This window comes from Macrobrachium rosenbergii, chromosome 44 (genome assembly GCF_040412425.1).
Source record: "Macrobrachium rosenbergii isolate ZJJX-2024 chromosome 44, ASM4041242v1, whole genome shotgun sequence".
Classification (NCBI taxonomy): Eukaryota; Metazoa; Arthropoda; class Malacostraca; order Decapoda; family Palaemonidae; genus Macrobrachium; species Macrobrachium rosenbergii.
In genome coordinates, this window is record NC_089784.1 from 29,560,106 (window position 1) to 29,578,005 (window position 17,900).

Here is a 17,900-nt window from a genome sequence, read left to right on the forward strand (position 1 = left end):
GTATGAAAGCAGAGGGGATATTAAGTAATGAGAATTGGCTTTCCTATCTGGAGATATCGCAGCATTTCCCAGACGTATGGGAGATTTGGATCCATCAGTTTATATTGCATAGTGTGGACCTTGTTTTTATATTACCGTATTTGCTAGCATATAAGATGCACCCTTGCATAAGATGCACCCCAATTTTACAAGGATATTTTGTGGAAAAAAAAACAATTTAATATGTTTCATCATACATTTATTGTCAGATATTTTAAAGTGATTTTGTAGGGAAAAATGTTTGATTCTTTGCATGAAATGCAATATTGTTAGAGTGTACCAGAATAAAGTATGAAATCATATGTAAATTTACATTCACCTTTAAAGGAGACTAAATGAAATTTACCATAACTAAAGAACGTTTATGTATTACTGTGACAGTCATAAACATAGTTTATTTATGGTAAATTTCATTTACCTAGTTTCCTTTAAAGGTGATTATAAATTTACATATGATTTCATACTTTATTCCAGTAACACAATTTACTGTAATAATTAGGCTTGTTTTTCAATGTTTTATTATTAGCAAAAATTTTTGTGCCTACCCAATATGCTTGGCGTAGGCTAGGCCTAGCGCTCGGTTACCCATCCCTAATACGGCTGCCTGCATTGGACACAGGGAAGTTTTTTGGTACATTTAAAAATAAAAAAATACGTCATATACGCCGGCAAATACCGTATGTTCCAGTGGCCGTTTGATCTATGACTTCATTTTGCTCAAATGTTTTTCTGCCTTTAAAGTAAGTTACCAGTTTTGCTTGTTTGTGTTATTTTAGACTGTGAGGTCAAAGAAGACAGAACTGGGTACTGATTAATTTATTACCTGGGCATAAGGTATACATAGCAGCAAGCGGACAGAAACGTGGTGCCCGACCCCAGTCTCCATGACCCGCACGCTGAGTGAGAGCAATTTGTTTTTGTTATCAGTCAATCAAATACAGTAACAATAACAAGAGACATAATGTGTACACAGTGATAAAATATACATTGGTGAAAAGGCCAGGAAATTCTACATACAAATATATACATGAGATTCTTGCTGTGTTGATAGATGCGATACTTGATCGTAATTAATGGGTAAAGAAGACGTCTTTACAAGTAGCTTACTCCCCCCCCCAAGACAGTTATTATGAAATAATGATTGGAAGATCTGTTGAATGTTAATCACAGTATCTTCCTGGGAGTAGGAGCCGACCCCGAGTTCTTGATATCTGCGGTTGTGGGGCGGTTTCGACTGCTGAGTTGTCTGGTGGTTTTGCTGGGCGGATGACATCCTTAGTGCGGCCCTTGGGACGTCCTCGGCCTCATTTCAGGATGCTGATCTCTTCATGCGAGGTCTTGTTTTGTGGAGGAATTCTGGGACGTCTGCCGGTTTCTTCCCGGGGTCTGCAGTCCAGTCTTCCCGCCCATGGATGTTGATGAGGTAGACCTTGGATGTTCTACTGACGACTTGGTATAGTCCTCTGTATGGTCTGGTCAAGGGTGGGCAGTGGGCATTGTTCCTCATGAAGACGTGTGTACAGGTTTTCAGGCCTTCTGGGCTGAAGTTATGGGTCCGGTCCACGAAAGTCTTCCAGCAGGGCGCGAACTTCTTTGCAATTTCTCTTAGTCTTGGAAGGTATATCCGGGTTGTCTGGCTCTGTGGGGAAGAATTCTCCAGGTACAGCCAATGCTTTGCTGTAGCCTTTTTGTGTGGGAGATTACTTGCCGTTTGCCCTTGGTGCGGTGCGGAGACCCAGCAGCTGCGCCTTCCAATTCTCGTCAGCACAACGTGCCATCAGAGCTGCTTTCAATGAACTGGGTCCTTTCCACCATACTGTTGGCCGCAGGGTTGTATGCCGCTGTACTGTGGAGTGTTGTCCCCATCAGGCGTGCCAGGGAGACCCAGAGTTCTTACAAGAATGCCGGGCCCGTGTCTGTAGTTATATCGTCCAGCACACCGAAACAGCTTATCCAACTTGATAGTAGGGCTTCCGCACTGGCGTGTGTTGATGCTTCTACCATTGGGGTTGCTTCCGGCCATCTTGTGGAACGGTCTATGACTGTCAGGAGGTATTTGGCGTCCCCTGATTGTGGCAGAGGTCCTACGACGTCTACATGGATGTGCCCAAAATGCCTTCGTGGTTGAGGGAAGTCTCTGATGCCTGATTCCGTATGCCGTGTGATCTTACTTGTCTGGCATGATATGCAGTTCTTCTCCCATTCTCGTATGTCCTTCCTGATCCCGTGCCACATGAATTTCTCTGTCATCAGGAGCGTTGTTGTTTGTCCTGATGGACGGGACAGCCCGTGGATGATGTCGAATGCTTGCTTTCTTCGTGACGTGGGTATCAGGGGGCGTGGATAAGTCTACCTTATCCACTCTGAAGGTACATTTGTCGAATCTGACGACCAATCCATTCTCCTGAAGGCGTTTCAGCACAGCCTGGACATGCCCCGGGTGCTCCTCCGGAGACCTGGAGAAGTTCAGGATGTTGTCCACGTAGCAGACGCAGAAGGTAGGTCCCCCAAGATACTGTCCATCAGGCGTTGGGATGTGGACCCGACGTTCCTGAGGCCAAAGGTGGAGTAGGAGAAGGTATATGTCCCGAACGGCATGATGATGGCTATCTTCGGAATGTTGTCGGGATGTACTGGCACCTGAAAATAGGACTTGAGCAAATCCATTTTTGTGAATATCTTGGCCCCGTGCAGGGCTCCTATTAGGTCCTGCATGTTTGGCAGGGGATAGTGGTTTGGTGTTGTCACTAGGTTCAGCTGACGAAAGTCCCCACAGGCCCTCCAGGAACTGTCTGGTTTCTTCACCATGTGGAGTGGGGACGCCCATGGACTCGATGCCTTTTTGCAGATACCAATCTTTTCCATCTCGGCGAATGCTCGTTTAGCATCCTGGAGTTTCATGGGCAGCAGGCGGGGGAACTTGGCATGTGTCGGTGGGCCTGTGGTGATGATGTGGTGATGGATGCCGTGCTTGGCCTGGGTACCTGGCACCTGACGCAGTTCTGGCTTGAAGATATCTGGGAATTCGTGCAGGAGGGCATTGTATTTGTTCGATGAGATGGAGCATATGGCGGGCGTTCCTGGTCCGGCGGAGAGTGGTCGGGAGCAGCAGGTTCCGGTATCCAGCAGGCGTTTTCGGCTGATGTCTACCAGCAGTCCGTGTTGTGCGAGGAAATCAGCATCTAGCAAGGGAAACTTGACATCTGCGATGATGAAGGGCCATTCATATTTATGGCCCAGGATGGATATTCTGCGGGTCTGAGTTCCATAGCAATGGATGGGGCTTTCATTTGTGGCCCTAGTGTGGCTGCGGTGCTGGACGTGCGGTCGCGGTCCTCCCCTGATGGCGGAAATACCGACTGCATAGCCCCCGTGTCTATTGGCATCCGTCTTCCCAATATGGTGTCGTGGATGAAGAATCCTACTGGCTGGGATTCTCTAAGGTTTGCAGCCACTGCTGCTATGGGTGGCCACCTTCCTGGTTTTTTGTGAAAGAGCAGGGGGGCTTCTGCAATTCTTGGCGTCCTTTCTGAACCTCCGATGGAAGTAACACCAGGCTGGATTTGTCCTCATCTTCTGCTGCTGTAGTGGCGCCTTCTTCCTGCACACCACTTTCATGTCCCCCTCTTCGGCTGCTTCTGCTACCACGCTGCGGGCTACCAGTGTTGCGGCATGCTTGGAGGCCTTGGTGGCGGCCTCATGGAGTTTGTGAACGAGGCTCAACAATTCGTCCATCGAGAGTGCGTCTGCTTCCATGATTTGTGCCCTTACCTCCTGCGGGAGGAGCCGCAGGAATGTTTCCTGCGACAAGCTGATATCCCTCCTCCGTCTGTCTGAGTCGAAGGCCAGCAGCATCAGGAGACCTCGTAGTTCGTGCCAGGCGTCCCTGGGTGATGCGTCCCTCAGGGGCTGGTTCATCAGGTCAAGGGTGCGTTGGGCTCTCTCTGGGACGGGCATGGAGTACGTGTCAATGAGTTTCTTTTGTAGGTCTTTGTACATGACTTTGCTTGGCTGCGAGTCCAACCATGGGGTGATTCTGTTGAAGACCTCCTCTGGCAGTGTTGTCATGGTGACGTCTACTTTGGTTTCCTCATCCGTGATTTTAGCTACACGGAAATGGACGTCTGCGCGCGGGAACCAGGATGCGGTATTTTGCCGCGAGAATGGTGGCAGTTTGATCGCCTGGGTTATTGCTGCCTTCGAAGGTGAGAAGGGGATGCAGAGGATCTGTGTGTCCTCGGAACGACTTTCTACTTCAGTGTCTGACATTTTAACACACCAAAACGCAAAATGAGCGCCGTATTTAGTCCTTTAATGTTGTTTGGGTATCAATGTGCAGCACCCCAGACCGTGGAAACTCTGAGGTCGGCAAAATAAAAAAAAAATCACATCAGTGGAAAGAGAATTACACGTACATTCATATTATATAAATAAAAAAATTCTAAAAAATTTTTCCTACCTTCCACGAGAAGTTGAAAATGACTATTTACAACCCCTTGTGGGGCCTCATTTACAAGACAATTGTAAATTTTACCAACTTATATGTGTTTTTTCTAATAAATAAGTTTTTTGGATTTTGTGAAATTATTATTACTGCTCACACAATATCAAAACAGATAAGAAATAAAAGCAGTAACAAATTTTTTGCATATTTGTTGTAAAATATTCATGTAAGTTTACGAGGAGGGAGATTCAGTAAATTTTTTTTTTACTTTTACATGCTTTTTCTAATATTTCTTTGCAATTTTCTTTGTAAAATTACATTTACAACCGACATACTATCGTAAAAGACAAAAACAAAAAACAATAGCAACCCCTTCGTATATTTACAAGCAAATTTACACAAAGACTCATGTGAGAGAGAGAGATGCAGTACCTTCCCCCTTGAAGTCACAAGCATTACTGATACAGGCGGAACTCTCACGTCTGTATAAAAGTTGCCATTAGTGAATTTATAGCATATAGAAGTACTGGCATCTTTGTTTCGAGTCATTATTACCGTAACAGTGGTGCGTAATTCTGCTTCACACTGAAGAGCAATCCGTCCACCTCCCAAACCTGTTTTACTTCACACTGAAGCTCAATCCGTCCACTAAGGGTTAATGATTTCTGAATACGGTTGACATGAATTGTAAATGGCAGGGCCAAACCATTCATGTTCCTGAAGAAGGTACTCTGTAATTAGTCCATTAGTGGTGTGGGTTTTCTTTGAGGAAGGAGGTTTCAGAGGTTTAAACTTTGTCGCTGTATGGTTCAGTTAAAGGCTCTCTGAAGGTAAAGTGGCCGTAGTGAGTCTGTTAATGGTGAAGCCAAAACCGCTGTGTTTACCATCGCTCCTTGGGTCACCAGTTGTGAGGTCAAAGAAGACAGAATTGGGTACTGATTGATTTATTACCTGGGCGTAAGGTATACATAGCAGCACACGTACGGAAACGTGGTGCCCGACCCCAGTTCTCCGTGACTCGCACGCTGAGTGAGAGCAATTTGTGTTTGTTAATAGTCAATCAAATAACAATAACAAGAGACATAATGTACATACAGTGGTAAAATATATATTGGCAAAAAGGCCAGAAAATTCTACATATACAAATATATACATGAGATTCTTGCTGCGTTGATAGATGCGATGCAGGATCGTAATTAATGGGTAAAGAAGACATCTTTATAAGACTTTTAGAATGTATTTCATTGAAAAATTTTTTTAATGCTTTTATTAAAATGCACTATAAGTAAAATGTAATTTTTTGAGACACACCAGGATTTTTGTACAATTAATCATGTCCACAAAAATAAAAGCATGACGCCAAACATGGAAGGAAATGCTACAAGAAAAAAAAATCATATTTCTTGTTGCATTTCCTTCCATGTTTGGCACCCACGTTTTTATTTTTGTAGGCATGGTTAATTGTAAGAAAATCCTGGTACTGTATGTCTCAAAAAATTATTTGTTGCTTTTTAGTGCATTTTAATAAAAGCGTGTTTTGAACATTTTTTCATATTTTCTTATTTTATACTTTTTAGTTTTGACAGAAATTGTAACAAATTCATGATTATAGGTAATGAAATTGAACGTGATATCCTGTCGAGCCAAAGAAAGTTTGAAAAATCCGTAGAGTTATCAACTTATTCTACTGAGCCAAAGAAGGTATGAAAAATCCAGAGAGTTTCATACAAATCCTGAGATACTGGGAGAGGTCACTGTAGGGTCACTAGAGGTCACTGCTGACTTACTGATCATGTAAGGTTGTTTTGTCACCGGGATTGAGTAACCATGCAAAATTCCAAGTCCATCGGACGAAGGGAACAGGTCAAAAATTAAGTTACAAGATTTGACCCAAACAGACAGACAGATGCAGAAGCCAAGGTAAATAAAGCATGTAACAAAAATGACCAATTTGATAATCGCAGTGCCAATTTTACTGTACCATGCCTTCATTTTGCTCATAGTCAATAATTTCATATTATTTTTGGATGCCAACTTTGCCAACTTAAAAGAAAACACTGTCAGTTTTCTCGAAACATTCACTACCTTAATGTTTGCTAGGTCATGATGTTTGCAGGTGTGAGTTTACCAGTTTGAGGAGTGGGCAGGTATGCATTTACCAGGAGCTACTCTTTGAGGAGTGTAGGCTTAATTATGACTTAACTTGAAGTTTTGAAGTTACAAAAATTTACTTGCTGTTAATGGATGAAAAATTATTTCACTAATTTAATAGTCTTTTAGAAGAATTATAATCAATACAATAGGATATCGTGTTTTTTTAAACTCATGGAAGACAAAGTGCAAATTGATAATAAGTAGGATATTTTATGGTTAATGAGAAAATTTCTGTAGTTTTCTTTTCTTGCACATGTACACAAATATTGAGGGTATTTTTTAAATTTTTGCTCCACCCATGTTTTAACCTTGAGTTGCAGAGAATAATTGTTTTGTTATTTATTTAGACAATGAAGACTCCTGATGTTGCAAATGTTGAAGTCTGCACTCTTCTCCAGACACCTCCCACTTCACTAGTAGGATTTCAGTAGCTGCTTGGGTTTCTTTGGAAATGGTTCAAATATTAGGAATGGTGCAGTTTTGTGGTTTTTCATCAGATACAAAAAACTAAAGTGAACTTTTGTTCTTATTATTCAGAAATAACTGAAAAATACTTTGATACTTTAAGAGGTATCATTGACTGGCTATTATTGATTGTGATGACTAATCCAAGGTTTGGAGGTCCTGTGTTGTGTGTCAGAGAATTTTTTCCCCTGTTTTAGTTAGTTCATGGGGTGAAGGCTCCCAGTCAAGTAAGATGCTGCACCTTAGGTAAAGGTAGGTTAGATTAGAATTAATCCTTTTCAATTTTAGGGGTTTTTCACATTTTTGTGTTTATTTTTAGCATATATTTTTCCATTGCTTTCCTTGTACTTTGATAGTTTTTGACCTTCGCTGTTAACTTTGTTCAGTTGTTTTTTCTACCAGAAAAATCCTGTTTTCCTACTCTGTTCCTTGCAGCTGTTAGAAGTTTGGGAGGCATAGCACAAAAGTGAGTATGTTCCTACCCGAATACAAATCTTCGGTCTTTACATATGGAAATACCTTCAGCGCAACTGGAAAACCGGCCGTTCAAACTAACAAGGTTGTTAGGTGTAGGTAGTTAACTAACGGACGGTTTGGTGGGTGATACTCACCCTTCTGTCCCCTCCAAGAATCATTGTGCAGTCTGGTTTACAAGGTACTTAATGATTCCAAATATTTGACAACGCATGATATTACTTTGATCCCTGGACCATGGCAGAGGACGCCCTTCAACATCCTTTGAACAATCTGGATGTCTACGCCTTTCCCCCTTTTGCCTAATCCACCAAGTTATCAACAGAGTGATGATTTCTCAGGACCTCTGGATGACCTTTGTAGCTCCCTTGTGGCCACACACAGAATGGTACCCAGATCTACCAGCCTTGCTGACAGAAGCACCGAGAGAGATTCCCCCTTGGCACAACCTTCTGTGTTCAACTGCACATTGAGAGGTATCACCAGTCGGTAGGGTCCCTATCTCTTCTTGGTTGGAGACTATTCGGTATCTCCTGCAAGTGAGAGGCTTCTCTCACAGAGCGACATCAGAAATGTCTTGTTATCTCAGGTCTTCTACACCTGTGTCTACTGTGATTGGTGTCGTCAACGAGGTTTCTCTCCAGTTGGAACTACTATTCAACAAGTAGTAGACTTCCTCATCTTTCTCTGAAGGGAGAAACTACTTTCGGTGTCAGCTGTCAAGGGCTATAGGGCTGCTGTAGGTTTAGTTCTACGTTTGAAGGATGTAGACCTATTGTCTTCGTGGAAAATCTCTCTGCTTCTCAGGAGTTTTGAGTAGTCCTGTCCCCCGAGAGATCTTAGACCTTTTAATTGGGACCTAACACTGGTGCATAGCAGTCTCACATGGTCTATGCGAACCCTTAAGGTTTTCATCAGATAGAAATTTAACCCTTAAGATGATTTTCCTTTTAGTCTTGGCTGCTTCAAAGAGAGTTAGTGAACTTCACGGATTCTCTTTTGATTTTAAACACACAAGAGGTTGGGGTCTGTAGCCTTTGAATTTGTCCTGGAATTTGTAGCAAAGACTCAAAATCCCTGGTTTCATGATGACAGATTTGAGTCTTTTTCTATCTGTTCCCTTGGAGATTTTGTTGGTAATGACCCTGAAGAATTGCTTTATGTCCTGTCAGGGCACTGCATAACTATCTAAAAAGGACTCAACATCTCAGACCAGGTTGTCGAAGACTTTTTGTTAGTACAGGCTGGAACAAGAAGGAAGTGTCCAAGATTACTATCTCCTTTTGCTTATGTGAAGTAATCAAGCAAGCTTACAGTTCTTCACATTCAGATGCCAATACAGTGCATGCATGAGCACATGATGTTAGGGGTCTAGGCCCTTCCATTGCTTTTAAAAAGAACTTGTTGGTTCAAAGGATTTTAAAGGCTGATACATGGCTTTGCCAAACCTCCTTCACATCCTTCTGTCTGCAAGACATTGCCCACAGGTCCTTGGAGACTCTTTCCTTGGGTCCGGTGGTGGCTGCTCAACAAGTTGTGTAGCGCATCCAGTGCCTCTAGCGTGACAGTTTCTATCTTTCCTAAGATGTTTGTTTTGCAAGTAAGAGTGATTGGGATGACTGGTCTTCTTCCTTTCTCTTTGTTTTTCTCCTCTACCGGTGGGCAGTGGAGAGAATTAATCCATCATGCACTGGAACTTGTCAGATACAGGTGAGAGAGCACCATTCCCTTGGTTTTTTTTTTATTGTTCCTACACAGTGCAGACTATGTATATATGGAAAAAAGTCCCTTCCTTTCTCTTACAAGGGGAGAAAGGAAATGGCAGCAGACAAGGTTGGTGGCTAACGCAAATTTTGTTGTCTCTGACAATTACAGGTTCTATATATTCCTACAAGACACAGTGTAACAGGAGTTCACATCGTCTCTTAACCCAGATGTCTGGCTGCTGAGTAACCTTTTATTTAACAGATCAGAGGCATATGATGCCTTCCTATGTCCTACTTTGGCCCGGAAGTGAGCCCAGGTGCACTATACCTCCAGTCAGTTTTGAGGCTTTCTCTGTCCTCCCTCCAAGAGTAACTCTCCTTTACGTTGAGACCAAAGGTTTGTTCAGTATATGAACAAATGACAAATTTTAAATCAGTTCGTATTTTGCATAACTAACAAGCCTGTCGTCTTAACGCATATGGCCCACCTCAAGCCACCCCTCATTTAGTTCCCTGGGCTAAAGGAAACTAATGTATTGTAACTGGGATAGCTTAAGGCAGGATGGCTATGCCCTCCTTCCCACCATCTGGGCTAGCTACAGTCGCCACCAAAATCCTTTTACTTTTTTAACTGGACTCCAGCAGGTGCTAGAGAATTTTTCCCTTATGTTAAGGCTGCAGGTTTGTTAGTTAAGAAAAATACAAATTGATTGAAAATTTGTCATATTGTATTCAAGGTCCCTTATGTTTTTAGATGATGGGCTCTTGTTCAGACAAGCAGCTATTAAGAGTATTTGTGAAAAGAGTTGGTCTTGCCTAAATGAAAGATGCTGGATTCTAAACCCTTTTATATTTCTTGGTATCCATCAGTTTTAGAAAACTGCACCATCTCTGAGTTCTGGTTTAATTGTTGGTTTGCTAGGAAGCAAAACTGGTTTTTTTAATGGTAGAGAAAGTACATGCTTGGAAAAGATTTTCGTTCCATCACAAACTAGTAACCACCTCATTTTTCATGTTGGCACCATTCCTAGAATTTACATTCCTTATAGCCATCTTGAGATCTTTAAAACTTTTATGGAGATGACAACCATGGAGATTCATCTGTAAGCTTGTATGATTACAGTAATAGATAATCCTTTGGCTGACAAGTAGAACAAAGTGTTAGCTTACTATTACTGGTGTACTTTAATTACCCTGTACGTATACAGGTGTAGGTGAAATTTCAGTTCTGGGGTTCCTATATTGATGTTACCGTAACTTGGATATAGTACTTGTATTATAGCTTGTGGCAGGTAAAGTACAATTGTAAGCTCATGTATTGTAGTTTGTTTGAAAACCAGAATTACAGACAGATTTTATCATAATTTTTAGTTTGAAAAAGAATATAATTTAACTCGAAAGTGCCCTCTTATAGAGGTGTACAGATTTCACTAGTGTTAAAATTTTGATGAAAAATCCCAAGTACAGTACTCTAATAAGTGTTTGTATCATTGCTGCCGTTCATGTTTGGTATGAGAGGTTTTAGAAAGCAAGTTTAAGCAAGTGCTCATGAAATTGCTGAGATGTTCTTCAGAATCTTGAAGCAGTGTATTTTTGATAGTAGCTGCAGCAAGAAGTAATTTTGAATCATGGACAAGACTGTCTAAAAAGACTTACGTCACATGGGAGGAGAAGACTGCACCAGGGTTCAAGGCTATTAAGGACCATATTACCCTTGCACAGCTTTGCTCACCAAAGATCCAAAGCTGATGGTCTTTTTGGTACACAGTACTGTATCATTCAGAGAATCCAAGGGAACCAAAGAGGAGCCAAGATAAGGCATAACTACATGATTGTGTTTTGATAGCTCTTTGAGTGTTATGCCAGATGCAGTAACAGTCTGAACAGGCTCTTGTCCTTTTAGGCAGTATTCAAAATCCTTTCAAGGCCACTGACAGCTGCTATTACAATATTGAGGTTGTGTTATTGCCTCCTACCACCACCTCTCTCATCTGGCCATAAGTTAGGGGATCATCTTGATGTTCAAGTCCTACCATCATTTGTATACTTTGAAGAGCTTGGTCCAAGTCCTTGATAGTAGACCTGGCAGGAATAACAGGAAAGCATGGGTTACTGCTATTTTGTTTATGGAATGGATCTGCCATGTTTCCTCTCAATGGCTTCCAGTCTGGTTTCATACCATGTGCAAAAAGTAAGCAAAGGGACACGATGATGGAGAGATAGGCTGTGGAGGAAGTTATGTGCTGTCATAACTTTTACAGCTGCTTGATATTTCATGAAAGGTATCATCAGCCAAGCTGTACCAATGGAAATGGCAGCTATAGTAGAATTCGTTTAATGTAAGTAAAAGGCACCACTTGCCTTTGAATCTTCATGCTGCAAGCATTGGACTGTCTACTGCTCTTACATTGCTCTAGTAAAGACAGTAAATAGTAAAGACAGTAAATGTGTGTTAACCCTGAGTAAGAGCATGAACCTTAAGTTCATCACATGAACCTTAAGTTCATCACTAGAACTGGAAGTGTGTAACTCAAAATTGAGGGAGGAGCCTAGAACTGTCAAGTCATCTGGGTGGAAGCTTGCCATTTGACCAACTCTTTTATGAATATCCATGACATATGAATATCCATGACATGCTTCATTTGAGAAGCTCACCCTGAAGATAATGTTTTTTGTTCATTGGATTTTGCTTATACTGTACCCAATATGTAACTAAAATCCAGGGTCTTTCTTGATAAGTAATCCATGCAAGATTAGCCAAAGTATTCATGTGCCATATGTACCAATTTTTGCTGATAAGTCGCAAATACTTGTAATTTTGCTACAGTCTTGGACAGTATCATTTTAGTCTCATCATCCTGTAATATTACTACATCTTTAGGAATGAAAAAATTATGTTCTGTATTGGCTTGGAGCTTTGAGTGCTGTATCTGTCTTAGGAATGTGAACATTTTAGAGAGGGGGTTGCACTGTCTGTACCCCTAAGCATGATCTTGTTAGTATACATTCAAAGACATCCTAAGTGAAGGTTACAGGTTATTAATTATGGCTGTTTCAACCTCTCTAGCTTTAGATGGGAAGTTTTGGGAGAATGACATTGTTTTTGAGCCCATAAAAAAAGGTTGGGGCAAGTGTGAGGTACTGACTCATCATTTTCATCAATGTCTGTGTTAAATCAGATCACAGTGTACAGTCTCCAACCTTGCTAACAAGATATCGGTTCAATTCTTGGCTCCTTGTTCATCCTCAAAACTTTTGGGGTGCTGAATGACCCTCTTGGCCCCAGTGCCTGGGCTTTTGCCCTTAATATCGTACATCCATCCATCAAAACTTTTGGGTAACAGATTTTCTTCAGTAGCGCACTTCTCTTCACCAGCCCATGGATCTAAGTATACTGTACTTACCTTATTGGTCAACAGCTAACGGAGCCTTCCTGCCTAAATAGCTGGGATGAAACAAATGTGATATGTTAAATATCAAAATAAGTTTTGTCGGTACAACCCCATTATTTTACAGGAATTGCACCTCCACCAACGACTGTTACTTATAGCTGGCCCATACAAAAACATTGACTGAAGTGTGCCACTGGATGGTTAATGGAACTGAGATGCACGAACTGTGGAGGGTCCAAAGTTTGTGCAGATGCACAGTGAGGCCAGTGTAAAGGAGGGTTTATATAAAAAAAAATTTTTTTAATAAAATTTCAAAAGATTTAGTTTTTTATATGAAAGATCAGTAAAAAAAGGACTATCATATTATTGAAAACTTATTTTTTATACTGTGCTTATTTTTCATTTTCTTATATTTTCAGGTAAATTTTTAAGGCACCTTGCTAATCAATACAGTAATCTAAATGATTTTGTATGAAGCATCTTGCTGAATCAAACATGAATGTGAACTTATTTTGGGATACAAACATTAAGTGCGAGTTTTGTGAAGCCACTTTCAACAGCCAAGATTCCCTGAAACAGCACCTGAGACTTCATTCTAGAAGAAAGCCCTACAAATGTGATGAATGTGATGCCAGATTTTCATATAATAGCACATTGGAATGGCATAAGAAGAGCCATACTGGAGAGATGCCATTCAAATGTGATGAGTGCAATGCCCAGTTCACTCAAAACAGTATGCTTATTTGGCATAAGAGAAAACACAGATTGGTAGAAACGTCTCAGAATCCAGGAGTTGTTGTGAATATGGCAAATCTGTACCATCAGCAAAACTTACAAAACTTTTCTAATGTTTTCAGTGTCTCTAGTGTGGTGACTGCTTCAGCAACACCAGTTTCTAATACTTTAACATTACCAGTGTGTATGAATGAACCAGTTACTGATGTTGCACAAATGGATGTTCAGATGAACTTACCAGGTAGTTCAGAGCCTGTGCATTCAGATTTGGCCACGTCATCCTCACCATCAGGAATTTTAGTTGATGTCCTCGAGAAACAAAAGGTTAGCAAGGAAGAAGGTGTATTCCGTTGTGATATTTGCTGTACGACATTTGTGTACAGCACAGACCTCAAGGGACATATGGAAACCAAACATAATATGGGAGAAAATAATCCGTATCATATCCTTGCTAGGCAACAGCAAGCTAATGGTTTTATGTCAAATAAAAGGAAGATCATCCAAGAAAAGCCCTTTAAGTGTGACCTTTGTTTTGCTGGCTTTAACACAGAAGGTCACTTGAAGAGCCACAGGCAAAAACATGTAGTTGGCAGACCATATAAATGTTCAAAATGTGGATTAACTTTCTCAGATAAGTCTATTTTAGAGTCTCATGAAAGGCGTCACCAAGCCGAACGGCCTTTCAAGTGTGATAGGTGTGGTGCTGCATTCTTCCGACAGAGCCACTTGCAAAAACATATCAAAAGACATACAGGTGAACTGGTGTAATGAAGTGTTGAAGATTATCCTGAATTATATTTCATAGCACGGTGGCATATGTGTTTTAATGTTGGCAAACACTGGATCATTTAGAATAGATATTGTAATGTGAAATTCATGGATAATGTTAGCCAATATATCTTTCCAAGAGTTTACATACTATTAGGAAGTACAGTATTGCAAGTTTTTTCTTTTTATATTCATGACAATTTTAGTACACAGTGTATATAGTTTATTCTAGTCTACAACACTAGTCTTATTTGTATTTTTGATGTTAAGACACTGTTTAAAGTGGTCATTCCATTCATTTGTTTTATAGATGTTTATTTAAATGTTGCTTTTATATTAGGATAAATAAATAGTATTTTTGTATGTGGTACATTATTATGTTCAAGGGAGTACCAAGTATTCATGTCTGTTCACTAGTATGTACTAGAAAGTCTGTGTAATTTCTGAAGTCTGAAGTATTTAGATTTCACATTTCATCACATAATTGCATTAACTATTTGGAAGCCATAACTTTGAAGGTTTAATATATAAAAAGTATTATTATTGAAACGATTTTTTAGGACACTTGTTACAGTAGTTGAAAAGTCTCCTTACAGTGTTTAAACTTTTTAATTTTACTTGGTTTGAGATTAAATTTTCATGAAAAAAATCCATGAGTGGTTGTGTGACATTGCTCAAGTCCATTAAGAATGAAATGTTGAAACTGGCAACTCAGCAAATTAAACCCACAGTAGACCCAGAGATTGTCGACAGGAAGTTACTTTAACCATCATGATTTTTTAGTAAAATAACTGAACTGAAAAGTGCAAGATGGGAGAGCAGGCAGCCAGACCACTTTCACAGAACTAACCCCATAATACTGCAGTCTGTTCTGTAGTGTTAGGTTATCTGCCTTGTTTATCAGCTATTTTTTTTTGCTGTGCTGTGGTTAAAATATGTCAAAGTTGCCATACTGCTTCGCTGTTGTGTTTATAAAAGTTTTCCATACTGCTTTGCTTTTGTGTTTTTAGAAGATTTTCATAATTTATAAAATTATTAATAATTTCTTGTAATATTCAGGCAATTCTCTTTGCTGGTTACAGTTCCGAGTTGCTGGCTGACTTTCAAATCCTAAGTAGTTTTCTCTGTATTTTTAGAACAATGTGATATGCAGCTTGCAGTTATCATTCCCATACTGCTTTTCTTACATCAGAGCACTAAATATATGTGGATTGTGAAAAAGTTCAAAAGAATGGAAATGAAGATTAGCAATCCTGCTCTTGGTAGACACAAAAGTGAAGCAGGTTACTAATCGGGTGCGTGGAAATGTCAACATTTCCATTCATTCAAAAATCAACACAACCAGGTTTTTAGAAAAAAGCTCACTAAACAAAATGTTTTATTGCACCTGTTAAAATTATAATTATCATGAAAAAGGCATACTCTGGGATTCCTCTGTCCCAAACAAACAGCTGCATAACTAACCTTGGTAAATGAAGAATTCAAAGACACTATATTAGATCATTTTACTGGAAAAACACTGATAATCACAATAAAAAAAAAAAAAGACTACATTATTCCGTCTTCGTAATGCAAGAGGTCTGTTTTAACAATTACCAAATACACCTATTAAAACCAGATATTGGCACTGTCCAAACCCGACTAAAATCCTAAATTAAAATTTTGGTTACAGCACTGGCATTAAATGTAGGACACAAAGAGGAATGAAACATCCTTTCTTAGTAAGGCTGCATAGTATAGAAAGATGAATGAATTATTATTCAAAAAGCAGTTTGCTTGGGACAGTGATAAGAGCTAAGTCTGCCAATGGGAATTCGTTGTACAAAGGGTAAATACAATGTATCAATTTCTAAATCAGAAATGAGTTCATGGGAAACTTTATTCCAACCTTTGAGTACAACACTTTAGTTGTATGCATATAACCTATTAAGCCAATCGGTAAGTAACAAGACCAGCTTCTCCAGTACAACCTCTGTCTGGTGCTCAAGTTGTTAGCAGCATCAAGTTAGTAGACAAGACACCAGCAACTGTGACAATCTCTAAATGCTAAGTAACAAAATATACAAAAAAGCTCAACATGGCAAATAATTCCTCATGAAATTAATATACTCCATATTCACTGGGATCCAAACCAGACGATTTCCCATTCTAAAACAGAACCAAGATTATTCGTACTGTACACTTTCAGACTAGATTATTGGCATAAAAGCCCTTAATCACTTGCCAAGTACAACACAATTAATGCAGAGACACGCTTTTTCTATTTTGAAAATTCATATGGCTACAGCAAGATAAAAAATTACTTAGGATTTAATTATGCTAATTTCAGGTAAGCTACTATGAAATTTTTGTTTGATGAAAGAAATAAATACTGGCATAAACTTGTAAGGGCTTAACAAAAATGAAATAAATTACAAACTGTATGGCAACCACAAATGTTTTATATGGCAACTAAATGCAGTTCTTAATTAAGAGTATAAGAAGTGAATGAACCTATAAATTAAATGGATGAATGAACTGGGTGTACGCAGAAGCAGTGAATGATTGCTTGCATTAGCTAACTCAAGTGTGTAAGAAAGATCATATTTTAAAAAAAGCCCCCCAACCCCCAACATTTCCTGACCTGAGACATATGCTTTACAGATTGTTTTAAAAGGAATAATTAAATACATCCAGTACAAGAGAGCTTTAACTATAATGGCACATGAAAGAACTTTGTTTTATTTGGCTTACATTTTTGAAGAACTGCAGAATGCTCAACTTGGATAAAGAAACTTTTCTTTGAACCTTGATTGTATTAAACTTGTCAATATTGCTTTGATTTTCCACAAATAAAAAGAAAAATTCTTGTATAAGGTACTGGATTCCATGTGAGAGAAAGAATCTGACAGTTGATTATCTTAAACATACACAACAAAAAGCATGCTCGATAATTCACTGAAAGAGAGAGAGAGAGAGAGAGCCAAAGCCAGTTATGGAGGCATTACCATTAACTAACCAGAGCAAATTGGCACAAATCAAATGACATATGTAGAAAATTAGTTACAATATCATCCAAGTGGTAAATGCTACATGTACTTAACTGAGCTTCCTATAATTAAGATACAATAATAATGGTAACAGATCTCTGCATAACGGAACACTATCTCTTCAACTGAAAATATTCTGGAGTGATGAAACTTTGTTCAAACAGACTCCTCTTCAGATGTTTTGCTTTTAACATGGCTATTTTCTAATAACATGGAGATTACATGTCTTCTTTATAATAGAACAACAACAAATATATATATATAAAAGTAATATCACTCCAAAGTCCAAGGTGTTTCAGTTAACTGGCAGGAATTATGAAATGCATACCACCAACATCACCTGACTGCACCACATTATCTTCAACTTTAACCAATTTACAATAACGATTCCAGAATAACAAGGGTAATAATATGCCTATTATAAATTGCCACAAATCAGCACAAAAAGCTTTGGGCAGTACAATGATGTGGTGCTAGTATTTCTTTATCATGATCTATGGCTCCAATTTTTGTCTTGACCCTGAACATCACTCAACTCAACAACAATGAAAAATATTACAGCAGAGCTTTGTAAAAACCTTGATTGTCAAACTTTTTCTTTAGCTTAAGATGAATTACATCACAAATATTAAATTTCAAAACCAAACTGGGCACATTATAAAAAAAAAATTAGTATACCCAATAAATTACTATT

At 39.4% G+C, this 17,900-nt stretch overlaps 1 protein-coding gene across 6 annotated transcripts in view; it reads left to right on the forward strand.

The window, feature by feature from the left end:
* LOC136829479 (zinc finger protein 267-like) overlaps positions 1–17,032 on the forward strand; it is a 25,768-nt gene extending 8,736 nt beyond the window's left edge. For 3 of the 6 annotated variants that reach the window (XM_067088216.1, XM_067088219.1, XM_067088218.1), the window contains one exon: positions 13,094–15,170. In XM_067088216.1, the coding sequence (XP_066944317.1) occupies positions 13,146–14,177 (1,032 nt within the window). In that variant the 5' untranslated portion in view covers positions 13,094–13,145 and the 3' untranslated portion in view covers positions 14,178–15,170. Of the gene's footprint in view, positions 1–6,095; positions 6,404–13,093 lie in introns of all 6 variants that reach the window. The other 3 variants (XM_067088217.1, XM_067088214.1, XM_067088213.1) reach the window with 3 other exon arrangements.
* The last annotated feature ends 868 nt before the right edge of the window (positions 17,033–17,900 follow it).